This window comes from Cibotium barometz, chromosome 10, assembly GCF_041138505.1.
Source record: "Cibotium barometz isolate CiBa-2024 chromosome 10, ASM4113850v1, whole genome shotgun sequence".
Lineage (NCBI taxonomy): Eukaryota > Viridiplantae > Streptophyta > Polypodiopsida > Cyatheales > Cibotiaceae > Cibotium > Cibotium barometz.
The window spans coordinates 17,907,837-17,934,584 of NC_141055.1; the positions used below are offsets into that span (position 1 = coordinate 17,907,837).

Sequence of the window (26,748 nt, forward strand, 5' to 3'; positions counted from 1 at the left end):
TTAGTTCATTCAATAGATAATGAATGTGGGTATGCTTTATGTAACGGTCTCTACATGTGGTACTCATGCATTGGCCGTCGCCTCATGTAATCTTCCACACATGTGTTGGAGCCATGCCTCAACTGTGCATTGTGGACACGTTTCACACATGCATTGCTTGTAATCATTTCACGTCATAACTATTTAATGCCTACACGTGTCATTATGCTTCTCGCTTTCACTACTTTGACTATTCTATGATCTTATCTACGCTCTGTCTTTGCTTGTGGGCTCCACCTCCTCATCCTCAAGAGTTACTTTGATCAAGGTACTATAGACAAATTGCCACAACATGAGATAAGACTTTCAATGTTTTTTGAATTTCCTTTTTGCGTTATAGTGTATTCATTCATTTTATGCATTTTGATAAATTTTTCTCTGCCTGTCATTTGTGATAAATTTATGATTTATTTTATACATTTGTGATATATCCTTAAGTTCCGCTCACTATAATGTGAAGTGAGTGACATGATTCCACCTAATTTCCGTCCTCGCATTGTTTATATCTTATATTACCAATTGCCATAGAGGGGTAGATATTTGTTTCTTACATTTGTATGTTAATTTATTTGAACTCCTCTGTGTAAGAAATGGCTGTGTTATTAGGATTGTATGGTGGTCTTTTGATGTCCCCATATCAAAAATCAATACTATATCACAAATCATTACAACATGAGACAAGGCCTTGCACTTTTTTTTGAAGATGGTCTTTAACTTGTAGTGAGTTGTTCAAGTTTATGCATGTGTTATACTTTCTTGATTTTTTGTTAATTTATTTAAGCTTTTGATTAGTCATTTTGTGTAATGAAGAGCTTTGTATGATAAATCACTATACAGCTCTAGGAGGAGATCAAGATTGTGTCTGATGTCCCCATTTCGCGTTGTAGTGATTTGGTGTTAATGTCTTGTTTTTGATATTTTTTAAGAGGACTTGTACCTTAAATGCTTGTTTAAATTTTTCGATGGCGTGTACGAAATAGACCGCAAGGCGCACTTAGTGAACAACGATCCTAAAGTAGGGAAAATAGCTTCAAAAGCTAAGAAGGCTAGTCCTGGGAAGAATATGTCCGCACTCTCGGCAATGAGGAAACGGTAGTATGAGCAACATAGATCCATCCTCCTTGAGCTAAGAAAGGTGCAGAGACACATGCAAAGTGCCATCCTACAGCTTCCTTTCTAGCACCTCGTAAGATCCATTTTACGGACAGATTCAATATCGATATGCGTTGGTAGGCTTCTGCCACCATAGGCTACCTACAAGAGATTGTGGAGGACTTTCTTGTCGAATTCTTTCAAGATAGATATGTCCTCGCTGCCCATGCGCACAGGGTCATAGTGATGTCGAGGATATTAACTCCCTTCGGCCTATTAGATTTTTGATATGACAAGACTCTTGAGCCTATGCTTCTTTCCAATACGAAGATGAAAGAAATTCTTGAATTCCCTCCTTTAAGGGGAAATGTTAAGGTCAGAAATGTGATAAACATCACTCATTCTCTTGACAGACGACTCAATTCACAAGCAAAGGCAACTAAGCCAGGGATCAGGAGCTAGTAGAGAGGAAGAGGAGGGATGTTGCTATTGAATATGCATACCAGGTTATTAATAATCATAATAATGTTGAATCGCTACATATCTTGGGCTGCTCCTTTTATGTCCGCGACTTCCAATACGAAACAATCCACAATACTTTCCTTTTGACATAGAGGAGATTCGGATTATATCGAATCTGCACAAGGAGGTCAACGATAAAGTTTTGCTGATTGCTCTAAGGTTTGCTAAATCCTTATCATCATCTTGATTCTAAAGTATTTTTTGTGCTTAAAGTGACTGATATGATATTATTTTGTTATGCAACCTAGTTTTATCAAATCTCTCATCATAGGTTCAAGAGAAAGTTTATATTGTAGACTCCCTCCTTTTCACTGTTCTGACTTCACAGTAGACTTCCCTCATGGATGTATGCTGTGGTTTAGCTCCATTAATTTTGATGTAGTTCAGCTCCTTCTAAAGGCATATCATCAAGAGTAAGTGATATGAAATCTTAGTATAGTGATACTGATTTACTTTGTATATTTTATGTCTTTTTCCCTTCGTTTACTTCTCATATGATTAATTGCCTTTTGTAGTTCACACTGGAGTTCAATCACTTACGAATCGCATATGGAATCGAAGTGTTGTCACTTTTGGCCAATTTAGCCCAAAGGCTATCATGGTACCGTAGTAAGTCTACACAATCATTTTTGATATATCAAGGGGAGAGAGAGAGAGAGAGAGAGAGAGAGAGAGAGAGAGTTTTAGTATTTATAGCTGTTGTGCCTAGCAGCTCAGTGTGGCAGGCAAAAGGCACATGCAACCCACTCTACACATCGTGAGCACCACCTCGGTATCGCATGTGGTGGTGGTGTCGAATTGTAACCACCAGAGAGCCGTTTTGCCAAGAATAAGAAGTCTCAGTGTAAAAGGGCAACTGGTCACTACAGATAGGTACAAGGGAGATACGGTGTTAGACATAAAGAGTGATAGAAACTCAGATAGAAGGAATTTATGAAGGATGTAGTAATTGTATGCTCTAACTGATAGTTGACAGTCTGTGTCATGAAGCTTGTTATAGTGATAGCACTCAAGAAAATGATAGTCTGTGTTGGGAAATTACTCTGTATTAGTCTGCAATACTTCCAAAATGTAACTAAGAGTAATCTTGCCATTTCATTATTGTTCTGTGTTACTCTCTGCACTGTGTATATTAAGTATGCAATGTCTCTATTTTACTGAACATGCTATGTGCGTGAGAGAGTGAGATGGCTAGTGGAGAAATGCAGAGTGAGAACTGAGAGATGAGAGTGAAGGTTTGCTTGGAGTCCTTGTGAGTCCTTGTGAGTCCTTGTGAACTGAGAGATGAGAGTGAAGGTTTGCTTGGAGTCCTTGTGAGTCCGTATTACGAGTTGAAAATGGATTTGAAAATCTTGCTCAAGCGATCGTGTTCGGGAGGCATGACATTAGGAGATTCCTCATGAACACGCTGGCGTTTGTGTTGTTCTTCAAGTTCCATCTCGAGTAGAAGAATGTGCTCCTCTCCAAAGTAGGAGCGAGAAGAGGTGACACATCTGAAATTGTTGGTGGTTGAGTGCCGTCATTAGAATCCATGGCTGTAAATGCTTGGAAGAAATCAGAGATGTTGGAAGAAACAGAGATTTGAAAGATCTTTAAAAAAAAAGACCCCTTCAAAAAGATGAAAGAGATATGTATATATTTTTTATTTATTTTTATTATATTTTTTCTTCTTCTTCTTCTCTTTCCCTCTTCTCTTCTCTCTCTTCTCTCTTCTCTTCTTCTTCTCTCTTGTTCATCTTTTCTTCTCTTTCCCTCTTCTCTTCTTCTCTTTCCCTCTTCTCTTCTTCTTCTCTCTTGTTCATCTTTTCTTCTCTTTCTTCTTCTTCTCTCTTCTTCTTCTTCTTCTCTTTCTTCTTCTCTTCTCTTCTTTCTTCTTCTCTTTTTCTCTCCTTCTTCTTCTTCTCTCACGGCCTAACCAGAGGCTACCACACACAGGGCACTCAATTATCCCATATAGTGTTGAGGAGACTAGGCAAGCCGGGTATAAAGGGAAGAAGAGTCATGAGTGTACTATTGTCTCTTAGGAGACATCCACGCTTGATTTGTGGGGGAGGTGAGGTGCATCGATTTCGTGGCTGTTCCGTTCGCCATTGGTTCTGCCGCCTCCATCGGTTCTGCCGCCGTCGGTGCTTGTTACTAGTGCACTGGTTGTACTATGTGCTCATTATGCTCACCAGTGTCCTTACTTGCTAGTGCGCTAGCGATTCTGTGTATACTTGCTAGCCGGTGAACTGGAGCAGCCGGTGTATTCGCTTGCCGCCGCCGCTGGTGTGTTGTCCACTATAGTGGTGTCCACTGTAGACACCTGTCTACTCGAGCGATGCTTTGACAACTGGTGTCACCTTGGGGTTTCGTGCCAGCGTTCCTCACCTTCACGTAAAGGACAATAGTCCTGGGCCATCTGAGTGTCCAATTTATAACCCTTTTTTCAAAAGAAAGGTACGACGGCAAAAGTACAGCAGTTCTCCCTGGCTCTGGCTTTGGCTTTGATACCAATGCTAGAAGCTCACCATAAAAAATAAACTTGAAAGGAATACTCAAAGCTCAAAATAGATAAAAAGCTTATGCACGCGTGACACAAGAATGGGTTAAATCTCCCCCACCATAAGAGTGGCTCACGTCCTCTTCATGGTGTATTTAAAGATATTTCCTTGTACAAAAAGCAAGAGCCCAAAATACGTGTAGCCAAAAATATGGATCTCCACTTTGGGCTTGCATAAGCCTAAATACAAAAGTGTGAACACTCTAAGGTTCATTCATGAAATAGAACTAATGTATATCAAAATGTTACACACTAATATGTACATAAAATATCAATGCCACTGTCGACGATCATAAATAATCATCACGCGCCATGCGTCAATAAATTTCCGTCGAAGCAAACCCAGTGGATCCATGCACATCTCGCACACTAACCCTGCCACTAATCTGCACTGACATTCACAATCTAAGCTCAAAATATGTGACAAGTTAGAGGTGATCAGTCTTGCTTGCACATAAAATAAATATCCATAAATGCCAAATAATTCGAATAATTCCAACACAAGGTGTCGATAGGGATTTGGATTTGAGAAGAGATAAAGGAGGAGCGACCTGCAATGTCTCTTGGAGCGGGGGTTGTCTCGCGCACGAGGAAGATTAGTTTGGCTTAGTCTTAAGCTCTTTTGAGTGTACGGGATGGGAACAGGGATTTCGGTGCTCGTTCTCCTAAGATGGTCATCCCCCAGGTTTCTAAGATATTCAGCTGCCCTGTCTCCCTACTGGTGGGGGGTAGCTGCTACAATGGAAGATGCTGCTTCTGCTAGCCTTTGTGGGGGTGGCTAATCTGGGAGCTCTCTAGGATATACTTGAGCTTCTTCCAGAGGTCTCAGACTTGAGACCAATGGGCATGGCTCAAGATAGGCTGTAGGAGGCTCATCTTCCATTTGCACTTAGCATTCCCAACTCTTAGGCTGCCAAGAGTCTCTCTTTTTCCTCCATAGGGCTAGGATATTCAATGATCATTTTCGGTAGTTGGCGCATTTCGACAGGTTCTCTAGCTCGGGCAACAGAGCATAGCAAATCTTCTTTGTTAGATGAAGAAGTTGACGCATGAGGTGTTGTACCATCTTCTGAACCACTTTTGATAACCACCTGGCTCTCACCCTTGTCGATCTTAGTGTCTTTCTTTCTTGAGCGCCTAGTCACTTGTGCTTGTTCAGGGACACTTGCTTAGCCTTGTTCTCGTGATGAGTTGATGCCTCTGCTGTAGCATGGGTTGCGGCCATCTCCCTATTTTGCAGTCTAGTTCAACATTAAGAGGGACTACTCGGATGAAGCCATCTTTAACACTCAGTAAGTTAAGGCTGGTGCTTGGATTGGATTCGTGAGCCCTTCTTGTTGTTCCAAGTCTTAGCAGACAATCCTTATACATGTGATTAATACCACACCCTACACATAATAGAGTTAAGGAGGAAGCACCTACAGAGGTACTTGCCATCCCTTTCGTGTGAAGCCACGAGGTGAGGTCCCATGCAATCATAGCACTATATGGGTGGTTGTTTAACCATCATATTCATGTCTCTAGCCCGCGGCATTGGGGTGTTATGGCTAACCCTAACCCTCCTTGAAACACATCCAAAAAGAGATTACCTGGTGAACCGCAACTGTCGCGACGACGAGGATCTTTCCAATGGCCGAGCTTGTAACCCTTGAGGTCTCCAAGCTCTACAACTCCTTGAGAAGCAATTCCACCGCGTCTCTTGCGCGTTGTCACACCACCGCGTTGCACTACGGGTCCTCGTCCTCCTCTCACCTCACTTCACTCACACACACTCACTAGCATGCATTAGGGAGAGAGATTAGCAAGAGGATTAGCAAGAGCAAGAGTCAATTGCACAATGGGAGAGTGTTCTATTATGAGAGAAATTCACTTATATACATGGCCATAAGTGTTCACACTCACTTAAATTGTGGCCGGCCAGGCACTTTAGGCTCATAAAAGGCCTAATGCTATTACAATGATTACTCTCATAATATATCCATGAAGTACATCACTTAGGACTTCATCCTAACTTGCTACCACATGCTCTTGAAGCGAGAATCGCCATAAATACTCTGTCACACCATTACGGGCGCCCGTCCAAGTTGTAGCATTGGATACTATTGCTTTATATCATGAATGTATGACCCTTTGGCGTATCTATCGTCGTGACTCCTTTATGTAAGACAATGGCGGTAGCTCTTGTTAATCCTAGAATTGGATTAACATGGGGCTGCTAAGTACACCGGGTACATTTGGTCTCCCTCCATAACATAGTGACTTAAGATTTGAGAGGGCGGGCTTGTTGGCTCCAAGGTTTCATAAGTGGGAACTTTCGAAATTTCCCCCTCATTCCCGTCTTCAAATATTTCAGTCAGAGTAGTTAGCTAACGAACTGGTGCAACTCTTGGCAGTGGGGGTTGAGGCGGAAGAACTAGGGGTGGTAAGGGCATTTCAGACACCCTGAGGATTCTTGTTTGGGCCACTTCTTGGTTGGGTTGAGGTGCGTTATGGATCGCTGGTGCTAGCAAAGCTAGTGGTTGCCTAGGGTTGGCTGGCAAAGCCTGAGGTAGAGCCCTAGCTAAGGTAGCTCTATGATGATAGCAGTTGGAGACTTCTTGATTTTCCTATTTTACACAATAGGTGTAGTAGAGGTTAGGACGGGGTCTCATATGTGGACACTCCATGTTGGTATGGTCAGCTCAATAGATCGGGAACCATACATGATCCCTCTTTAGATAAAGATGGGGTTGATCTCCTCGATCCCCCGACCTTGGCCGGTTCTCCATTGTTGGGTCATTTGTTGCATTAAGGCAGTGGCCAACTCCTCAACTTGTTGTCCAAACGTGGACTCCTTGCCTTTTTCCTCTGACTTAGTGCTTGTGGTCTTAAAAGAAGCTTTGGGTGTGCCCTCATGAATCTATCGGGAACGTGTTCCCTTGAAGTTGTCCTCAAAATCCATAGCACTCCTGCAGCATTGCTCAAAGGAGGTATGGCCCAAGGCATACAATGAGTTGTGTAAGGGCATGTCATCAAGACCCTCTAGAAATCTCCCTATTAATCTTTCGTAAAGAACTTGTCTCTGGCACTCTAGCGTGAGTGGAGATATGTAACTCTATTGATGTAATCTCTGATGGTTTCTCCTTCCATTTGTCTGACACTATGCAACTGCTCCATTGGGATCCATCTAGTGCCTTGGCGAGAATATCCTACCTTGAAGGCCTCTTTCAAGGCGTCAAAGGTGTCCTTGTCCTCAGTTTTCAAGGACCTGAACCATTGAGCAGCTTTGCCATCAAGGGTGCCGGGGTGAGGCCGAAGGCACTCACCTTAACTTGATCATCTACATGGCCAAAGGCTTCGCAAATCTGATTAAACATCTCCAGGTGTGCAGGATGGGATCTCCAATCCCATCAAACTTAGTGATAAGCTTCAAGATGTTAGCAGGATTATTCTGCTCTAATCTTGGTGCAGGTGGAGGTTGTACTGGTGCTGGGGGCATGATGCCCGCATCCACCCCCTCCCTATTTCCATGGCTAATCTCAACATTTCTAGTGTTAGCCCTACCATAGCTAGAGCGGGTGTAGTTTGAGGAAAGGTTGGTGGAGGAGAGGGGCCAAGAGAATAATATACCATTGGAGGCCCTTGTTTAATAGGTGGGTTAGCATGTATCCCTTGTGGTTCCATATGGTAGCCAGGGTAGACCCCTTGTGGTCGGTACAGTTGATATACAAGCGGACCAAGTTGATGTAAAGGGCCTAGGTAGACCCTTTCCCTTTGGTGAGACGTTTCTAGGGATGATGGACCCAACCCTAGATTTTGTACAGGTCATTGGGCCCTATAAGGATTAGCTACACTTGAAACAGGCATGGCTCTCCAGGATGGTGGTTCAATCTGGGTCTATTGGCTTTCACTTTGCCCAACTTTTGCTTTAGGATCTAAAGACGGAGTGGTCTCACTTTCTTATGGTCGGTCCATGCCTCTCACCTTGGGTTGCGGTTCGTCCAACTGTGTATTTCCCAGGATAAAATTGCGGAGCCTCAAAGCAAGGCTTCTCTACGAATGTGTGGGAGAGGTAGGAGCTTGCTCTTGTGTATAGATGGTCTATCCATGCACTAAAGTTCAGGCTCTCCTGTCTCGAGGTTAGGAGTTACTCGTCCCATGCTAGGATGGTCTTCGCTTTCATTGGTGCTGTCAAAGACAATCACTGTTTGACGCCACGCGTTATTGACCGATGGGTATGACCTTATAAGAGAGGGAGCTTCAAGAGAGTTTACTTCATCGAAAAGAGGGTTATTTTACACCAATCTACCCGAATGTAGGTGCATGGAAATGTGGAACTACTATGCAAAACCCTTTTGTGAAAAGACTCTTTTTTTTTGGAAATGGTACGGCCGTGCGCTTTGAAGTGAAACGGGCTTACGCTTTTAAAATGAGAAGTGGAACGAGCGTACGCTTCTCAGGGATAGGAAGGAATAGGCGCACCAAGTTGGGGTCAAGAACGGAACGGGCATAGCAAAGATGCCACGAGCGTTTGCTTTAGGGATAGGAAAGGAACGGGTGTTCGCTTCCTGAATCAGGTGACAGGAGGATGGCACGGGCATGGCACATTCAGAACGGTTGTGGCACTTTTGGAACGGCCATGGCACTATCAGATTTGGGAATTTGAAAGATTTGTTTAGGAATTTAAGGTTATAGGTCTGATAGCCCCCCATATTATTCTTTGACAATTTAGTTACACCCACTTGATTGAATGCAATTAAATTCAGTTACACCCACTTGATTGAATGCAATTAAATGCACTTTATGCTCAATTTAATGCAAATATTCTAATTTTAATGCAACTACCACATTCAGGCAGAAAATCTTACTAGATTTGATCAGCTGAGGAAGGGAACGGGCATGGCAGACGTGCCATGACCGTTGCTTGTAAAGCAAACAGTCGTTCGCTTCTCAGAGCAGCCAATAGAGTGCAGTTTCGCTTGGTTTTTTCCTCAAATTCCTGTTAATTCAGGTGTTTTTCCACTGAATTTTTATGTTTTTGATTCAATAAAGAGCTAGAGCTAGTCTCTAGCTATATATTGGTGCCTACAATGCATAATTAAGACTAACAAATTAAGATTAATTTGCTGATTAAACTAAGATGCAAGCTTAAAAGAGGAAAGAACAGAAAATCAAAGTTTTGCATGAATGTTAAGGGCAATGTGAGCGCACTTACTTGCTTCTCCCACGCTCGGTGAAGATATCAATGCTCCGATGCTTGATTAACCTTCAATGCTACGGGTAATCACCATCAAAAATAGAAACAAACACAAAATCAAACAACCAACCGGTGGATTTGCACTCCAACCGGTCTAATCAAAGACACCATCAAATGAATAGAGTGGAGGACCCTAAACCAAATACATTCCCTAGAAACGGCGCCAAAGATGTTAAGGATAATATGCTACCTTGCACATAAGAGGAAAAGAGAAGAGAACAAAGATACATGCAAGGGTTGAGTCTAGAGAGTTGTACTTAGTCCAACCCTACGAGTGTTAACTCCTCGATGTGAAGCCACTAGGGGCTCACTCTACCTCTTCTTGTGTCACCCAAGAAGAGATCCAATAGCTAGGTAGAGAGCAAGAAGGAGGGAGCTATGAAGAGGTCAACCTTCACCTCATGCAACAAGAATGCAAAAGAGACTTGGTAGATAGTAAGGAGAGGGTAGAGAAGAAGAGAAATGAGAGCATTACCGTCCCTACTTACATACATTGACAATCAAGCAAGAACACAAGCTAACATGCATCCACAAGCTCAAATGAGAGAGAGAGAGATAAAAGGCAAGCTCAAATGAGACAAATGGGTTTGTCCCTTTTCATATTCCATAAAATAACTTATATACAAGAGCTCTAGTTACAATGGTCGACCGCCCATTTACAATTGGGAACCCAAAACTAGTCTTTCTAGCTCTATGTACAACTATTCCTCTCATGACCGGCATTACACAAGCCATAAGCTTAGTATTCCCATGTCTCTTATACAATCAGCGCATTATGCGGTTACAAAAGATAGATTACAAAGACTGTAGCCACGCAAAAGGTAATGTTAACCAGCGTGGTTAACATATGGACAAGAATAACTTCTAAGCATGGAAGTTCAGGGATGACCAATTTTCTTATGGAAAAATGATATTAGGATTTCATCATAGGTGATGAAAAGAAGCAAGAGATTGGTGAAGAAAATGCCACCCATCAATAGGTGCAGGCATATAAAGCATTGCATGAAAGAGCTAAAAAGATATTGTATTAGTTGTCTATTAGTATGATAGATTCTATGATTGTGTATATACAGGATGCACAAATGCTTAAGTAGGCTTTAGCACCTTAGTAAAGACTCAAGCTCAAAAGAGACAACTAAAAAGCAAGAGTTGCATAATGTGACCAGAGAGAAGTTGAGTATAAATGATTACTCAGTGAAGGTTAAAGGGCTTGTAGATGCCCTTACCTCTATTGGATCACCACTAGGATGATATGGTTTCAGGTGACCTTGAATGGTCTTAGGGCAAGGAATGCAACCAATTTTAGACCTCTAGTGAAGTTCGAGAGAGAGGACTTCCTTGATTTTTAGGAACTCATTACTCTCCTCATCCATGAGGAGATTAATATTGGAGGGTTCATCCTCTAGAAATTCATATGAGAAGGCCTTACACTTAGATATAGATAGAGGTATAGGCAAATCATCAAGTAGAGGCGAAAGTGTAGGCTGTTTTTTGGAAACAAAAATCATGGGTAGTAATAACAATAAGAATCTAACATACAAATAGGTGAAAGAGGCCACTCTAGAGGTAGGGGGAGCTAGAGAGGCCAAGGTGGTTGGCAAAGAAATCAAAATGTATAAAGCATAGAGTGTTATTAATATGGCAAACAAAGGCACATGAAAAAGGACTATCATAAAAAGCATAATGATATCAAAAGTGGAAAGTGCAGCAAGACAACTATGCATCACTAAGTAAACAAAGGTGATGACAAAAGTGAGGAGCTATTTGTGATATAGCACATGCTCAGTTCCCATGACAAAAGACGTGTTAAGATCGGGACATGTTGGGCATTGGTAAAAGTGCTGGTATAACAGAGCTTATATTGGCACTTTATATTGGTGCTAATACTGGCACTATGTAAAACGACATCGATAACAAATGCCGATATTCTATCGTTTTGTTATAATGCTTGTTATAGTGTCACTAGTTATATATAATGAAGCCTTACATCTAAGAGAGAGCTATAGACCCTCATAGTTCACGATTGCCGAATTTTTTTGATTGTAGGATATGTGCAAAAAGGGTGAAAATGACACGCGTAAAGAAGAAGCCTTAAATTAGAGATGCTACCTTCCCATCTATTTAAGCTTTACCATATCCTTCACTTCTATGTAGTGTTTATAGTATGTACATGCTAATAAAGAAGAGATACCTCAAAAGCTAATCTCTTTTAATATTTACACCCAATAAAATGTACATACAAGCACATACACATACTCTTATAGCCCTTGAAACTCTACATACTTAGGCTTCAATTTGAAGCTTTTATAATATGTATAAAGCTTCATGATTACAATCTTTGGTGACCTTTTTATGCATCATTTGAAGTCCGCAAAAGGATTATGAAGCCCAAAAAAGGCTTCAAATTTAAGCTTAATTTAGTCTCAAAAATCAACCCTTGTGGTAAGGGTGGGTTCAGAAAGGGTGGCAAACATAAGCGAGGGATGATGTAGCAAAAAAGGGTTGGGTAAAAATCCGTGTCACAATTGTCTGGAAGGGAAATTGTATTAAGGGAGGTTGACTAAGTGGCGGGCATCTCACATATCTAAGAAAAGGCCAAATGACGCCTCCTAGGGTTTATCTTAGTGGTAACATCCGTGCCTCCCAAAAGGGAGGTAGAGGGTTCGAATCTACCGTAGAAAGTGATAGCATATAATTCCACTACCCTCCCTTTCATTGGAAAAAAAAGGGCAATTTGAGGGCTTGTACCCACGACCCACTATGCTCTCTTTCATAGTACCGGGGGGTTACACAAAAATTGCAAAGATAGACCTCAAATCATTTGGCCCATGCACCTTGTTGAAAAAAAATTGTCAATTAACTTAATTAACTTTAACATGTGCCCCTTTGAGAACCTAACTAGACTTTTGAAAGTGGGTGGAAAAAAAAGTGCTTTTACATGTCCGCGAACCCAGGTAGACTTTTCATGTCCGCCGCCCCTTTGTGAAAGGGGCACATAGAGCCTACGTGTTAGATAACGAAGTCATTTGCAGATAGGTTGGCACAACACAGCCATGAGTCCTACTACGATACTGCACCTGCAAGTGCCCCCTCTCAACTGCCATGGCGTGCGCAATATAGCCACGGGTGCTCCTCAGCACTGGGTTCCACGTTGCTGCGGCAGGTTTGCTCCATCGTGTCGCCTTGATTTCTGTTTCTAACATGCTTCAGAACGTCAAGATGCTTTTTTAGGCTTCTGAAAATGCTTCTAGGCTCGTGTTTTGAAAGATCTTTTCTAGAGTTTCATGATGATCTGGTAGAGTTTTCAAGATGTTTTTCTAGGGTTTCTGAACCATCCGCTAGGCTTTCTGAGAAGCGTGTCTAGGATTTCAGAACGCTCTGCTAGGGTTTTCTGGTTTCTCTGTCTGAATTATTCGCAGATGAAGGTCATTGTTGGCAGATGGACCGAGGGATTCTTATCTCAAGCCGGCACGGCGCAGCTTGCTCCTAAGCAGTGCAACTCTGGCAGGGGTCCTTCTACTGGATAATGCAAACAAAGCTCTTGCAGATGTAAAGATTGCTCTCTCAAACATGCAAGCCACAGAAGTTCCATGTCCAGGTATGCCTTCACTCAGCAGAAAAACTTGGAGTAACTGTCCTTATAATTGAGCCTATTGAGCCTCTTTTCTCAGCAGAGTCTTAAGAATTTTAGCTGTAGAACCTTGGAACAATTTTTCACAGCGTTATACTTGGTGTTGCAGAAGGTCAGACCACTGTGACAGGCGGCACTTCTTTCGGGGCTATGTGTTTTCGCGTCACAGGAGATGCAGTCAATCCAGCCAAACAGCCTGTGTATAATGCTGTATGCATCTTTGCATATCATCCATGGATTTTACAAATTCAGATTCATGTCTTGTGTATGGTTCTAGCTGCATACATATATAAGTGGTGTTCTTTTAAGAGTCAAGATGAGATATCCAAGGATCAATGTTAAGGGTCCTTATGAAGGAGTGCTCTTTGTAATGGCTGCCTTTTCTCAGGATTTTACAAATTCAGATTCATGTCTTGTGTATGGTTCTAGCTGCATACATATATAAGTGGTGTTCTTTTAAGAGTCAAGATGAGATATCCAAGGATCAATGTTAAGGGTCCTTATGAAGGAGTGCTCTTTGTAATGGCTGCCTTTTCTCAGGATATATTTGGCAGGGTTTATGATGCTCAAGGTGAACCTGCTCTTGATGCTGTGAGTATATTTACCTTCTCTGTATTTACTGGTTCATGTTCATAAGCAGAAATGTAGAGAATAGGGGCAACTGAAATACTGTAATCTCTTTTGTTTACAGGCTGAAAACCTTCGGATAGACACTATTGCAGAGATCCCTCCCGGTAAAAGCAAGGTCTGTTCGTGTGTCCTCTATTGTTCTGCTTTTGTTGTTTTCTAAATTTGTGTGTTAATCATGGGCTGGGTGATAGAATTTGCGCAGGTTTAAAGTCTGTTGATAGATGCAAATGTAGGCCATGCAGGTTCAAACTCTGTTGTGATTTCTTGGAAAATTTTGTTAAGTGATCTTAGGGATGACAATAATGCGCAAGCAATCTGCTGAGAGAACACGAGTATTTGCATTTCGTGTGTGTGTGTGTGTGAGAGAGAGAGAGAGAGAGAGAGAGAGGGAAAGAAAGTTATATTAACGTCTACGGAAGACCCCAAGGGCCTATGAGACCAAAAGTAATACAATGGTACCATGGATATACCTAGCCATGGAAAACTGAAAGAAAAAGTAAAATGAAAACATCTGACAGTACATGTGATCAACAGATGATCCTGTGTAGAGCGAGATATGGTGTGATTAGCTAATGACGATACCCGCCTCGGTCAGAACCGATCTGATGGTGGAGTAAATGTAAGGCCTCTGTGATGGGAGCATGTCATGTCGGCGGAGAACCTCATGAATCCGTCTCCGTGTGGTGGACGGTCTTGATGCTCGGGTCGGGGACGTCTGGCTCACAGAATGGATTGAGCTCTCTCGCTAAGAACTCCTCTGGGGCGTGGAGCTAGAGCGTGGGTATGGGTGGTGGGCTTTGATGTCGTAGTAGAGGAAATGTTGTGGGCAGTGGATTCCGATGTGGATGTGTGTACCACAAAGGAATCTGTGATGGCTCTCTATGAAGTGTCCTGGTAGAGCCGGGGCTGTCTCTCAGCATGCTCAACACTACATCCCTTTGTCGTCCGAGCTCCATCAAGTACATGTCCAAGCACCTCTGATCCTCAAATTGTATCACTTGTGTGAGTGGTCTGAATCCCACTCATAAGAGTCAGTGCAATCTCCCTCGTATCTCATAGTAAGCCGGGCAACTGAACATATAATGGGCCTCATCCTCTACTGCTCCTGTGATGCATACTGTGCATGTCCTCTCCTCATGTGGGGTATCCTTAGCTGTGCCAGCCTCTACTGTGAGGCGGTGGGAGGATACCCTGAGCTGGCCGATCGTGATACGCATAGCATGTGACGTGTATCTCAAAGAATCCATCCTTGAAGAGTCTCAAGAAGTGATCTCTGTAGTACTCACTTTTCTTACCAATCGTTGACAGACACACCCATGTTTGGTGTATGTGTAGCCCGAGTAGATCTAACCGGATGACCCGGTTGATCTCCTGTCTTGAGAGATCAAGGTAGGGGGAATCCAGGCTATACTGAAACGGGGGGAGACGGTCCATCTGTATGCCATGTGCATGAAACCACTCAACTATGTCGTCAGAGTACCATGCATGTGTCGGTAATGGTGGCAATCGTGTCGTTGAGGAGGAGGGCAGTCTAAATCGCTCCCTCTCCCTCTAGCTGTATAATTGCATAGAGGACTCTAGTGCTAGTCGTGGGAGGCGATCTCCGTCAAGCGTGTATATATGCCGAATATAAGTGACAATCTGAAAAAGGGCATCTATAACCAGTGGGGCCATCCCAAACTCTGCATGTAGAATGTCATGTGGTACAGATGACTTACTTCTAATCATGCGTGACATCATCATCACCTGTAGCCTCTCTATGCTCCTCCAGTGATCCTTCCCTAGTCCTGGCCCCCAAAAGGTTGCACCATACATAGCCACTGGTCATACTAGAGTATCAAAGAGCTAGCACTTAGTGCGAGGTTTAGGGTTTAGGGTTTAGACAGAAAGAAAGAAAGTTATATTAATGTCTACGAAAGACCCCAAGGGTCTATGAGACCAAAAGTAATACAGTGGTACCATGGATATACTGAGCCATGGAAAACTGAAAGAAAAAGTTAAATGAAAACATCTGACAGTACATGTGATCAACAGATGATCCTGTGTAGAGCAAGATATGCTGTGATTAGCTAATGACGATACCCGTCTCGACCAAAACTGATCTGATGGTGGAGTGAATGTCAGGCCTTTGTGATGGGAGCATGTCATGTCGGCGGAGAACCTCACGAATCTGTCTCCGTGTGGTGGAAGGCTGTGAGGTGTCCCGTCAGAGCCGGGGCTGTCTCCTGGCATGCTACCTCAACACTACATCCCTGTGTCGTCTGAGCTTCATCAAGTACATGCCCAAGCACCTCTAATCCTCAAACTGTATCACCTGTGTGAGTGGTCCGAATCCCACTAGGAAGAGACAGTGGAATCTCCCTCGTATCTCATAGTAAGCCAGGGGCAATTGAACATATAATGGGCCTCATCCTCTACTGCTCCTGTGATGCATACTGTGCATGTCCTCTCCTCATGTGGGATATCCTCAGCTCTACCAGTCTCTACTCTGAGGCAATGGGAGCATACCCTGAGCTGGCTGTTCGTGATATACATAGCATGTGATGTGTGTATCTGTGTATCTCAAAGAATCCATCCTCGGAGAGTCTCAAGAAGTGATCTCTGTAGAACTCACATTTCTTACCAATCTCGGATGGAGACACCCATGTCTGGTGTATGTGTAGCCTGAGTAGATCTAACGGGATGATCCGGTTGATCTCCTGTCGTGAGAGATCAAGGTAGGGGGAATCCAGGCTATAGTGAAACGGGGGGAGACGGTCCATTTGTATGCCATGTGTAAGAAATCACTCGACTACCTTTGAGTACCATGCATGTGTCGGTGATGGTGGTGGCTGTGTTGCTGAGGAGGAGGGCAGTCCAGCTCGTCTCAATCGCTCCCTCTCCCTCTCGCAGTATAATTGCATAGAGGACTCTAGTGCTAGGCGTGGGAGCCAAACTGTCAAGCGTGTATACATGCTGAATATAAGTGAAAGTTTGAAAAAGGGCATCTGTAACCAGTGGGGCCACCCCAAACTCTGCATGTAGAATGTCATGTGGTACGGATGGCTTACTCTTGATCATGCGTGACATCATCATCACCTGTAGCCTCTCTATGCTCCTTTAGTGATCCTTCCCTAGGCTTGGCCCCCAAAAGGTTGCACCATACATAGCCACTGGTCGTACACTAGAGTATCAGAGAGCTAGCACTTTGTGCGAGGTTCGTGGAAATGTGTCTCTAGAAACACTCTCTCTCCATACGGGCTAGGGAGACATGCTCCCTTGCAAGTCGGTTAGTGGCAGCTGTGGTCATGCAAAACAAAGGGCCCATAAAAGTGACTCCCAGATACACATACTTTTGCACAATCTCCACTTGTGCATCTCTATATATGAAAGAAAATCGTGAGGCGACTGCATAAGATGTGTTGAAGATCATAACCTTGGTTTTGCCCAAATTGACCGTAAGGTCTCTCTCCTTGCAAAATCTGTCCAATGCATTTAAGTGTTTTTGTAAACCCTCGGCTGAATCTGAGATCAAGACAATGTCGTCAGCATATAGCAATATGGGCACTACTGTCTGAGCCAATGGTGAACCTCTGCCTCCGAAACTATCCACAAATACTGCAATCTCATCAATGTATAGGCCAAAGAGTATAGGTGAGAGTGGGCAGCCTTGCTTAACCCCAATAGTGCTACATATATCTCCCGAGGTCCCACTCAGTGCATGTACTCGGCTGAGTACTTCCTCATGTAGTGCCATCACACCCCATATCATCTCATGTGAGAATTGGAGCTCTTGCAAGTGTCCTATGAGACAGGATCGAGGGACGGAGTCAAAGGCTTTGTGGAAATCCACAAAGTAGCAATACACATGTCTCTTTGTGAAGACCTCGCCTCCTCTATGATAACCTGTAAAGTAAAGATATGGTCCAGCGTGGATAAGTTTCTCCTGAAGCCTGCCTGGCTTGATGCTCTATTTCCCATCCTCTCTGCCATAGAGCTCATCATGTCCTCTAGTACTGCCCCATAGATTTTGGCCATTGCGTAACCAATCATGATAGTCTTGTAGTTACTTGGGTCAGTGGGGTCTCTTGCTTTGTGGATGGAAACAATGGTGTTGGTAGTCCAGGAGGGTGGGAAGCCTTCACAGAGTGCTTTGTTAAAAAGATTGGCAAGAATGGGAGCCAATACGTGGTGCCCGTGGGCAAAATGTTCCGTGCGTAGATCCTTATGATCTTTTGCTCTCCCATTATGCAGCTTTTTAAGAGCCCTAGTGACATTTGGGAAATCAAAGAGATAAGATGATGTAGGCCGAGGGATGTGTGACATTTGTGGTATAGGTTGGGTTGGTTTGGCACATCATACACCTATCGTGCATAGGCTTCCCAAAGGCTAGGATCTGTGATTTTTTTCTTCAAGAATGCGCCAAGCTTCTGAGTTGTCCTCGCTCAAAAAGAGTCGGTATAACTCTTGTTCTCGTCTGGTGAGAAATGCCAGTTTCTTTCGGCGAGTGAATGTATGGAAGATGCGTTACATCTTATGTGCTGAAATCAGCCCATGTTCCCTCTCGCGTAAGAGGCGAAGCCTGGTGGTTTTGCACTCTTCATCATACCATCCATTCTGGGGTTGGGATCCCACTAGCAAACTTGCTGTGGAGCATGTGGTGTAGGGGAAGCTGGTGTGGGCGGAGTGATGGATGATGGAGGAAAGCTGGGATGTAATGGTGGAGATAGGGAGGGATAAGTCGAGAGCTGAAATGTGGCGGGAGAGGTGGTCCTCATAAATGTGGTCAAGATCATGATGGAAATGAATCCGGGTGAAGGTGGTGGCAAAGGGTGTGGTTGTGGGCGGTAAGGTGGGGCATGAGATCGTGAAAGAAAGTAATGCGTGGTCAGCTAGTATGGGGGGAGGAGGGATGGTGAAGTCTAGAATGTGTGGTATAAGAGTTCTCCATGAGGTAATCCACCGTACTAGTGCCTCCCCCATGCGGAAAAGATGTAAGGTTGTCCAACTTCGGCCTTTGGACAGCCCATGATATATAACCAGCCTATGCATAGCCCCCATCTCCAAGAAGTGTCTACCATATGGTGTTGCATTCCCCATATCCTGGTTGGCCCTCTGGAGGCCCATCTCAGCCAAGTCAATTTCTGACAACATAATGGCATCTTCCTGGAAGTCATATGTCTGCACTTGTTCCCCTTTTGTCCCTGCATTAAAGTCTCCTAATAGGAGGACCTCTCCTTGTTGGGAGAACTCTGCAATGTCTGCAAATAATGGTGCATATGGAGTCTCCCCTTTCTCTGTCAACCTGCATGCATATTCTGATTTCTCTGGCGGGAAGTAGCATCCTGCAATATGCATCACTCTCAAGCCAGGCCTGGCTAATCTTATCCAGATAAAGTGAGCCTCCTCATCGTGTCTAACCATTGTGAGCATGCCTCTCAAATGAGGGCGAAACAAGCATGCCCCTCCTCCCTCCCCCCCCTCCTCTCCAAGTGGTGCGTGTTTGTCCTCTGAAAGCTAACTCCCATGTGTAACCCTCCACTTTGGGTAGCCCTCTCTAAGGGCTTTGATGCGTCTCTAAGGGCTTTGATGCGTCTCTATGTAAGTCTCTGTGAAGCCTCCTGTGTCTGACCATAGAGTTCCATTGCAATTCCAAACTCCCATCCTCAGTGCATCTGTGGTCTCATAGACCCCGCACGTCATGTGGGGCGTTCATCCGTGATGATGACTTGGTCATCACGATAAACGGCCCATTGTCTTGCCTTGCGGGCTTCCATAACTTGAACCATCTCGGCTTTCCTATGTTCCACTTGTAGGGGGGTGAGGTCATCTCCAAGGTATATTTTGGTGGTTCGGAGGGTGGCCCTCTTCTTCAAGAATGCCGAACGGGACTCCGTATCTTTGAACTTGAGGAGAGGCCTCTCCCTCGTCAAGTCCTCGGCTCACCAAGCATCTACAAAGGGGGTGTCAATGAGGCCCATCTGTGCGCATAAAGTCTCACCGTCCACTTTTGGTGAGTTGCCCGCTTGCAAGCTTGTTACTCATACATGTAGAGCCCTAGATTGGCGACGCTTCTCTTCCTCAAGCGTGGCCGTCGTGATGGATGTGGCATTTGGGCTGTGGACTGTTTTTTGCTTTTTCACAACCTCAACCCATTTGGAGGTTTCTCCAACCTCCTCTGTGGTTGCTTCTATGTCTTTTCAGAGGCCTGCATGCTCCTCCCGGAATCCTGATTTCGCCTCTTGTTGCTCTAGAGATTGCCCAGTTGCGAGACGCCAATGCCATTTCCTCTACCCGGTTGTCTTTGCCTAGATCTCAGTCTTGACAACATGAATCTCCTTTTGATGTTGGTTCAATGTCCTGTCTATCAGCTTCTTTTGATCTGAAAGGGCCTTCTGAGCCTGTTCTTCGATCTTAGTCACTCTATCTTCTAGAGGGAGCACCATTGTCACAATCACCCAGCTTAAGTTGTGGTCAAGGACACGGGAGAAGACGGGAGCCGGCCCGATGCACGATGGGATAAGGGTGGGAGTAGCTTTTGGTTGAGGGTTTAACCATTTGTCCAGCGTAGACATTCTACATTGCTAGAGGCCAGATAGAACAGGGCCAGCCGAGGTGGGAGAGGACGGCGGCGGATAGCGAAGATGGCGGGTGCAGAGAGAGATGGAGATGTGTGCAAGATGGCGGGAGAGGGGGCGGCGGCAGACAGACAAGATGGCAGGTAGATAGAACATAGCTAGCCTAGGCGGGAGAGGGCGGTGGCGGCGGCGGGCGCACAGAGAGAGTCAGAGAGAGATTAATGTCTACAAAAGACCCCAAGGGTCTAAGAGATCAAAAGTGATACAATGGTACCATGGATATACCGAGCCATCGAAAATTGAAAGAAAAGGTAAAAAGAAAACATCTAACACTAGTGTATGTACATGTAATAAACAGATGCTCCTTTGTAGAGCATAGTCACAAAAAAACACGTTTCAAACTTTTGAAACCTGCAAAATGTTTCTACGAAATGTTTGAAACCCTTGCTCGAAGAATTTTTGCCCAAATTGAAGGTCCCATTTTCCCCCTTTTTTTTTCCGCTTTGGTGGCAATTTCTGCTCTGCCTTTTTGGCTTGGGTTTTGCTTGCGTGTTGCACTCCTCTTTTACAGGCTATAGACTGCCGCCGGCTGCCTTGCCCATTGCCCCCTCCTACAGTCTAAGGGTGGCACCTTCTTCTCCTTCCAGCATTACACACCACCAGTCTCCCTCCCAGGTCTTTCTTAACTCACAAATTGCTTTTGCCTCTCATATTGAGGTACACTTGCACTAGATGAATCCACCAGGGGGGGGGTCCCTTGGTAAGTCCTTGTGAGCAACACAGACATGTCTATAAATTCTTATTTCTACACTTCCACCCTAGTATAAACTTAATGGTACCATGAGCGTATATTTGCTTAAATATGCACCCTGCTCTTAGCTTTTCTTGTAAAGATCAAGAGTGCGATGCAATGTCTACTTGTGATACACGATGCAAACTTTTAAGAGGTCAAAGTGTGTCCCTCTCCATTGGAGTCGACCTGTTTTGTAGCATGTTTGTCCAATACTTGAATATTCCACTAGTTTGGGTCCTTTTTTGTGTATCAATTTGATTATTCCTTCATTCAAGGATATAGGTAGTGAGTCGTAGTCTAGACTTTCTTTCCATACTTGAAGGAGAGGAGTGATCATCAGATCTTTAAACCGCTTAAAAAATTTAGATGGTAGACCGTCTAGCCCAGGACTTTTCCCGTTGTGCAAGCAATCAATGGCGTCTAATAATTCACCCTCTGTTACATCAACTTCGAGAGTTGCTGCCAAGGATTTAGGGACCATTTTCTGCTTGCATGTTGAAATGGTCTTACACGCTCTCTCCTTCTTCTCATTCTGCTCTGGCTGCAAGATCTCCTCAAGCTCGTCCACTTCTGGTGGATCCTCAATGACAGTTTCATTGGGCTCCGGCCCTACATACTTGCAAAGGAGACTCACATGAAAAGCATTGTGTATGTGCCAATGACTAGGCAATGCCAATCTGAAAGCCACTTCATTGATCTTCTCGATCACTCGAAAAGGCCCATAGTACCTGGTTGCAAGCTTAGGGTATGCACCCTCTTTGCCAGGTCTCTTTGCAAGTCTTGCTTTCTCAAATTTCAGCAATACCCAATCATTCTCTTTAACATCCAATTGCCTTCTATGCTTGTCAACAGCCTTTTTATGCTTGTCTTGTGACCTTGCAATGGCTGTCTGCGCCTGAGCAAAAGCAATATCCAAGTCTCTTACATACTCATCAGCCACAAATATCTCATCCTTTGTGCAAAGAATGGGTGGCAAAATCACCTTACCATAAACAATCTCAAACGGGGCTTGGACCATGAGCAGTTGCATCTTTCAATTTGAGGAATGCACCCCTCTCTACATTGGCCCATTTGAATGTAGCCTTCTTTGTCAAATCATGCTCATCCTTTTCCTGCTCCATAACTTTCTCCACCATTTTGTCCATCCCTTCATAGATTTTTCCCAGGCAAGGATCGTCTCCATTGACCATCCTCATCTTGAAAACTATTGGTCTGTTATAGCCACTTGACAAATGGTATCCAAAAATGCACCATCAAGGCATTTAGTGTACACTAGTATACTTGCAGCTGTGCCACTCAAGCTACATGTTCTCCATTCTTCAGAAACCACCATCTGCATGAGTGCATGGCTCACCTCCTGTAAGCGTTGCATCATTAAGAAATTGTAAGCAAACTTGGTTTCCGAATACTTCAACAGGTCCTTTCGAGAGAACTTGCGGAAGACAGCTTGAATATAGTTGTGACTAGTGATGAAGGTCTCAATGTCGTTTGTACTCTCAATCAATGGACCAACCCAGTGAAGCTTCCCAATGTCTTTGAATAGATTATTCAGACAGTGAGACATGCATGGTGTGAAGAAGATATGAGGATACTTATCTGACAACTTGCGGCCTGCAGCTCTATTAACACTCTCACCATCTCCAATTTTTTGAAGAACATGATGGGGACCCACTTTTTGAACTGCTTCATCCCAGAGCTCGAAAAGTCTTTGTGCTGACTTTCCTATCTCGGAATGGTCCACTGAGGTCACAAAGCAGCATTTCCCTCTACTGTACGCAAGAACATCTTGCATGGAACGCTTGCGAACATCTGTCCAGCCATCAACAATCAAGGAAACTCCAAAGTTCTCCCAAGACTCCTTGATGGGCAACAAGGATGCCTGCAATGATGCTTTTTCAGCGAACAAAAGCTTCTCATGGGGTGGAGCATAAGATGCTCCTGCTGCAGCAACACATGAAACCATGTCCCTGTATGAGTTGTTCTAGCTACATTGAAAGATATGGCATTTCTGTAGAAGAACCGTGCTACTGCAGCTTCTGCTTTGCCCTTTAGCCCAGGCTGCCATGCTGCCTTCAATGTGCCTCACACAACAGGTGCTGACATGTTCTCATGTTTTCACGCCGTACGTTTCAAACGCTGAAAACTCTTCTAACACGTTTCAAAACTCCACAACGCGTTTATGAAGATGAAACCGACGTTTTCATGCAACTATGATCCAACCCCCTGGCAAGTGTATTCGGCTTTCCCGTCTGACGGTTTGCTTCCCCAACCTCCGAAAGGAGTATCATCCGTTGATTCGCTCGTTTGGACTATTGATTGGGCAGGTTTTGGAGGCCCTGCAGACGGCCACATCAGTGGCTGCCAAGACGACGGGCATCCTATCCATCAGAGTCTGCAGACTACATTGCCTCCCCGGAGGACCTTCCGCATGTTATTGCACTTCCTAGACTCCAAGGCGACCTGATTCTTCAATGGATAGAGTACACCGATCTCCCCGGTCAGTGCTTCATCTGCAGCCAGATGGGTCACCTTGCTCATTTTTGCCCTCGACGTGAGGCCCACAGAGGACATGACCCCCGCCCGAGGCCCTAGTAGGTGGACCGGCGAGAGTAGCAGACGCAGGGCATGTGACTAGGGTGGAGGCACCTGACCGGTCGACCCTTGCGGCCTAGCCTCCCTCCCAAGCCCAGCAGGAGGAGGGTACTAGGTGTTGGCAGACAATTTGTTGCCCTAGGTGGCGGTGGTGGAGGCACCTGACTGGTCAACCCTTGCGGCCCAGCCTCCCTCCCAGGCCAGCAGGAACTAGGTGTTGGTAGACAATTGGTCGCCCTAGGTGGTGCCACCAGCCAGATCGCCATGCAGATGGCTCTCTCGGGGTAATGCTGCCGACTCACAACCATTATGAGCATCTAGTTCCTAACGAGGAAATGGATGGATGACGTGGTGACCCCTGGCACCCAGGAGATTCCTGCCGTCCTCCTGGGTTCCGGAGCCAGTGGTCCCCCCCTCGCCCCCGCTGGTTCTCCTCCCCCTCATGTGCTTCCCCCCCTTTCTATTGTGATCCCCCTTCTCTCTGTTGAAATCCCCACCTCCTTCACCCCCCCTCCCCCTCCCTTTGTCGTGGTTCTTCCCCCCTTGCCCCCCCCCCCCCCCCCCATTAGAGGCCTCCTCCCCCTTTTCTCCCCCATTGTTTTGTCCCCACCTCCCTTAGTCTCCCCTAGCCATTCCGGTGCCCCCCTGCTGCACCCGACCCCCTTCAGAGACAGCAGCTTGGCAGGTGAGGCGATGGATGTATCAGTTCACAGATTGAGTGGAGATGACTATTGCAGCCTCGCTGATGGCTGCCCTTCCCCCCGAGTCACCAGGCGGCCCCTCCCTCATCAAGGGGCCGCCTGTTGACTATGGTGTTGGGTATTTCGGAGTCTCTGTGTGTGTAGCCATCGTATACGTGTACCCCTGTTTGTGTGTGTGTGAACACTCACTTATGTGAGTAAGTGTGTGTGAACAACCTCTTATAGCCGTTTTATGTGAATGTGATACGCAGTGATGTTTTTGGCCTAACCATGTGTCATTGCCCTAGTAAATGTGATGTGTCAAAGATGAGGCTTTTGAGCCTGTAAAAGCATGTACTTGGTGTAAGCTTTAAAATCATCATTCGATCGTGCATATATCCTCTCTCTGAATATTCTTGTTCTCTCTCTCTCTCTCTCTCTCTCTCTCTCTCTCTCTCTCTCTCTCTCTGTGCACTGCAAAGGTGTCGGCGTACAGCTACTGAGGTGCAGATTCGAGCAACGAGCAGCACCACTAAACTACGGCCACCACGTGGATATTGATGGTCGATGCAGAAACCCACCGTGCACAGACGGAAGCCATCACTGAACGGCAGCAGCCAAGTCACCACAGCAGGTCAGCGAAGTGCGCCCGTAACACGGTAGCGTAGATACGTCCACCATCGCAGAGCTCTAATATTAATTGTAGGAAATTAGGGTTAGAGAGCTGAACTGAAGTGACAGCTATGGAGGATCAAACATATCCATGCTGTGTGGTGCTGTCTCCATGCCGTCCGTCAGCTCTGCGGCCATAGCTCACGCTATCATGGCCTACTGCAGCTGCATGCCATCGACTTCACACATTAGTTGCTCAGTGCCGTTTCTGTTGACGTCCGTCAGCTGTTGTGCTGTGGCCACTACGCCAGGGTTTTGTCAAACTCGTCCTTCTCTCCTTTTCCTGGCCGGCGGCTGTTTCCGACACCTCCTCCCTGGATCTCGGTTCTTCCTCCACGGCCCTCTGCCCCCCCGCGCCCACCCCCCCTGCCCCCTCCTTCTCTCTGTGCCTCGCGCATCTCCTAACCCGCCTGCCCGTGCAGCCGCGCAGCACTCCCAGCCGTGCCACCTTGTTTTCTTTTGTGCATGTTGGTGTTCGTGTACTGCCTCAGCCTGTGTGTATTTAGTACCTCCACATCAGCAGCGTGCTTAGTACCTCCATATCAGCAGCAACAACAAAAATATACCGGCACAGTGTTGAATCAGAAATCAGATTTGGGGCTTTCCAAAGTATATAGTAAAAATCGTCTAATTAGAACTCCCACATTCTTCAAAATTTAGTGCTTTTGTAGAAATCAATGAATGCAACAATCAATCCAGGAATCTATAGCTCCACTCATCTGATTGCTCTCTTCTCTGAGCCACTTTCTGTCTTCATGGTGCCCATATCATTGCTCTATATTCTGTATGCAATATTGTGGTCTTGACAGCAGAGGTTTGCATTTGGGAACTGAGGAGTTTGTATGGCATGCTGTGACAGCTTTAGTGACTAAGAGCTTCTCATGACTGTTCTTTAGGTGAGCTTTCAAATTACCGTGAATGCAGCCCAGGCAAAGCTCGGAGCACTGGAGCTCAAGAATTTCAAGGCCACAGGCTTTTTAGGGAAGGTGAATAATAAGCAAGTAAGTCTTACTTTGTGCACCTCCTTGGTACTCCAAAAATTAACATGGGCTAAGGTTATGCTACTGTGTGGTGATAGTGCAAAAAATATTTAAACACACAGGCTTTAGTAGTTACACTTGTTTGCTGACTACAAGGGTTCAAAACCAAAGCAACATCAACTGTTTACATGTAGAGAGTCTATCATTGGCATTGAAAACTTCCTTCCCTATAATGTACCTTGTGGCGGCAGGGTGGCTCCCACCATTGAGCCTTAATATAGAACAAGATAACATCTTTTGCTCCTATTTGAAACAGTCAGTGACCTCATTTTGAAGCCCACTTTTCACAGGGCAGTGGACGATTGGATGATATTGACTTTAGCGAGCTGGATGGGGCAGCAGATGAGATCCCATGAACAGTGTGCTGCTGCTAGCACACGAATTTTTTCACACTACCTTGTTGGAAAATGTGGTGAAAATTTCTACTATGTATTTAAAAAAGGGCTGAAATATATCAATTCCTTTTGAAGGGGCTACCTTCTTGTTTCTTTGTTTGTACTGATCTTGGTGGCACTGTGGCTCCAATTACCGTTAGTTTCTGCATGAAGATCCCTGTGCTTTTTGTATTGAGTGCGAAAATATTTTCATTCAAACTCAGATTGCTTGAACTAATAAGTTTTTTTAGACATTAAGCTATTATTTTCTAAAAAATCTAAATTTCAAATTTGAACTAATACGCAAACAACCAACCTCTCTCTTTAAAACAGGATACTAACATGATT

At 44.8% G+C, this 26,748-nt stretch overlaps 1 protein-coding gene across 3 annotated transcripts; it reads left to right on the forward strand.

The window, feature by feature from the left end:
• The first annotated feature begins 12,438 nt into the window (after positions 1-12,438).
• On the forward strand, positions 12,439-26,501 carry LOC147634616 (uncharacterized). Of its 3 annotated transcripts, none has more exons than XM_086803745.1 (7): positions 12,439-12,594; positions 12,857-13,029; positions 13,172-13,272; positions 13,603-13,653; positions 13,754-13,807; positions 25,883-25,987; positions 26,317-26,501. In XM_086803745.1, exons 1-7 carry the CDS (start codon positions 12,485-12,487, stop codon positions 26,380-26,382), a joined length of 660 nt encoding a protein of 219 aa, XP_086659871.1. In that variant the 5' UTR covers positions 12,439-12,484; the 3' UTR covers positions 26,383-26,501. The 3 variants fall into 3 exon arrangements, with proteins under 3 accessions (XP_086659871.1, XP_086659872.1, XP_086659873.1); XM_086803746.1 differs by having other exon boundaries at positions 26,322-26,501; XM_086803747.1 differs by having other exon boundaries at positions 12,468-12,594; positions 12,851-13,029.
• Positions 26,502-26,748: the final 247 nt, after the last annotated feature.

Coding starts and splice junctions, on each gene's coding strand:
- LOC147634616 (XM_086803745.1), top strand. CDS start 12,485: ATGAGTCCTACTACGATACTGCACCTGCAAGTGCCCCCTCTCAACTGC. Junction 13,030..13,171: donor CACAGAAGTTCCATGTCCAG/GTATGCCTTCAC, acceptor TTGGTGTTGCAG/AAGGTCAGACCACTGTGACA. Junction 25,988..26,316: donor GGAAGGTGAATAATAAGCAA/GTAAGTCTTACT, acceptor CACTTTTCACAG/GGCAGTGGACGATTGGATGA.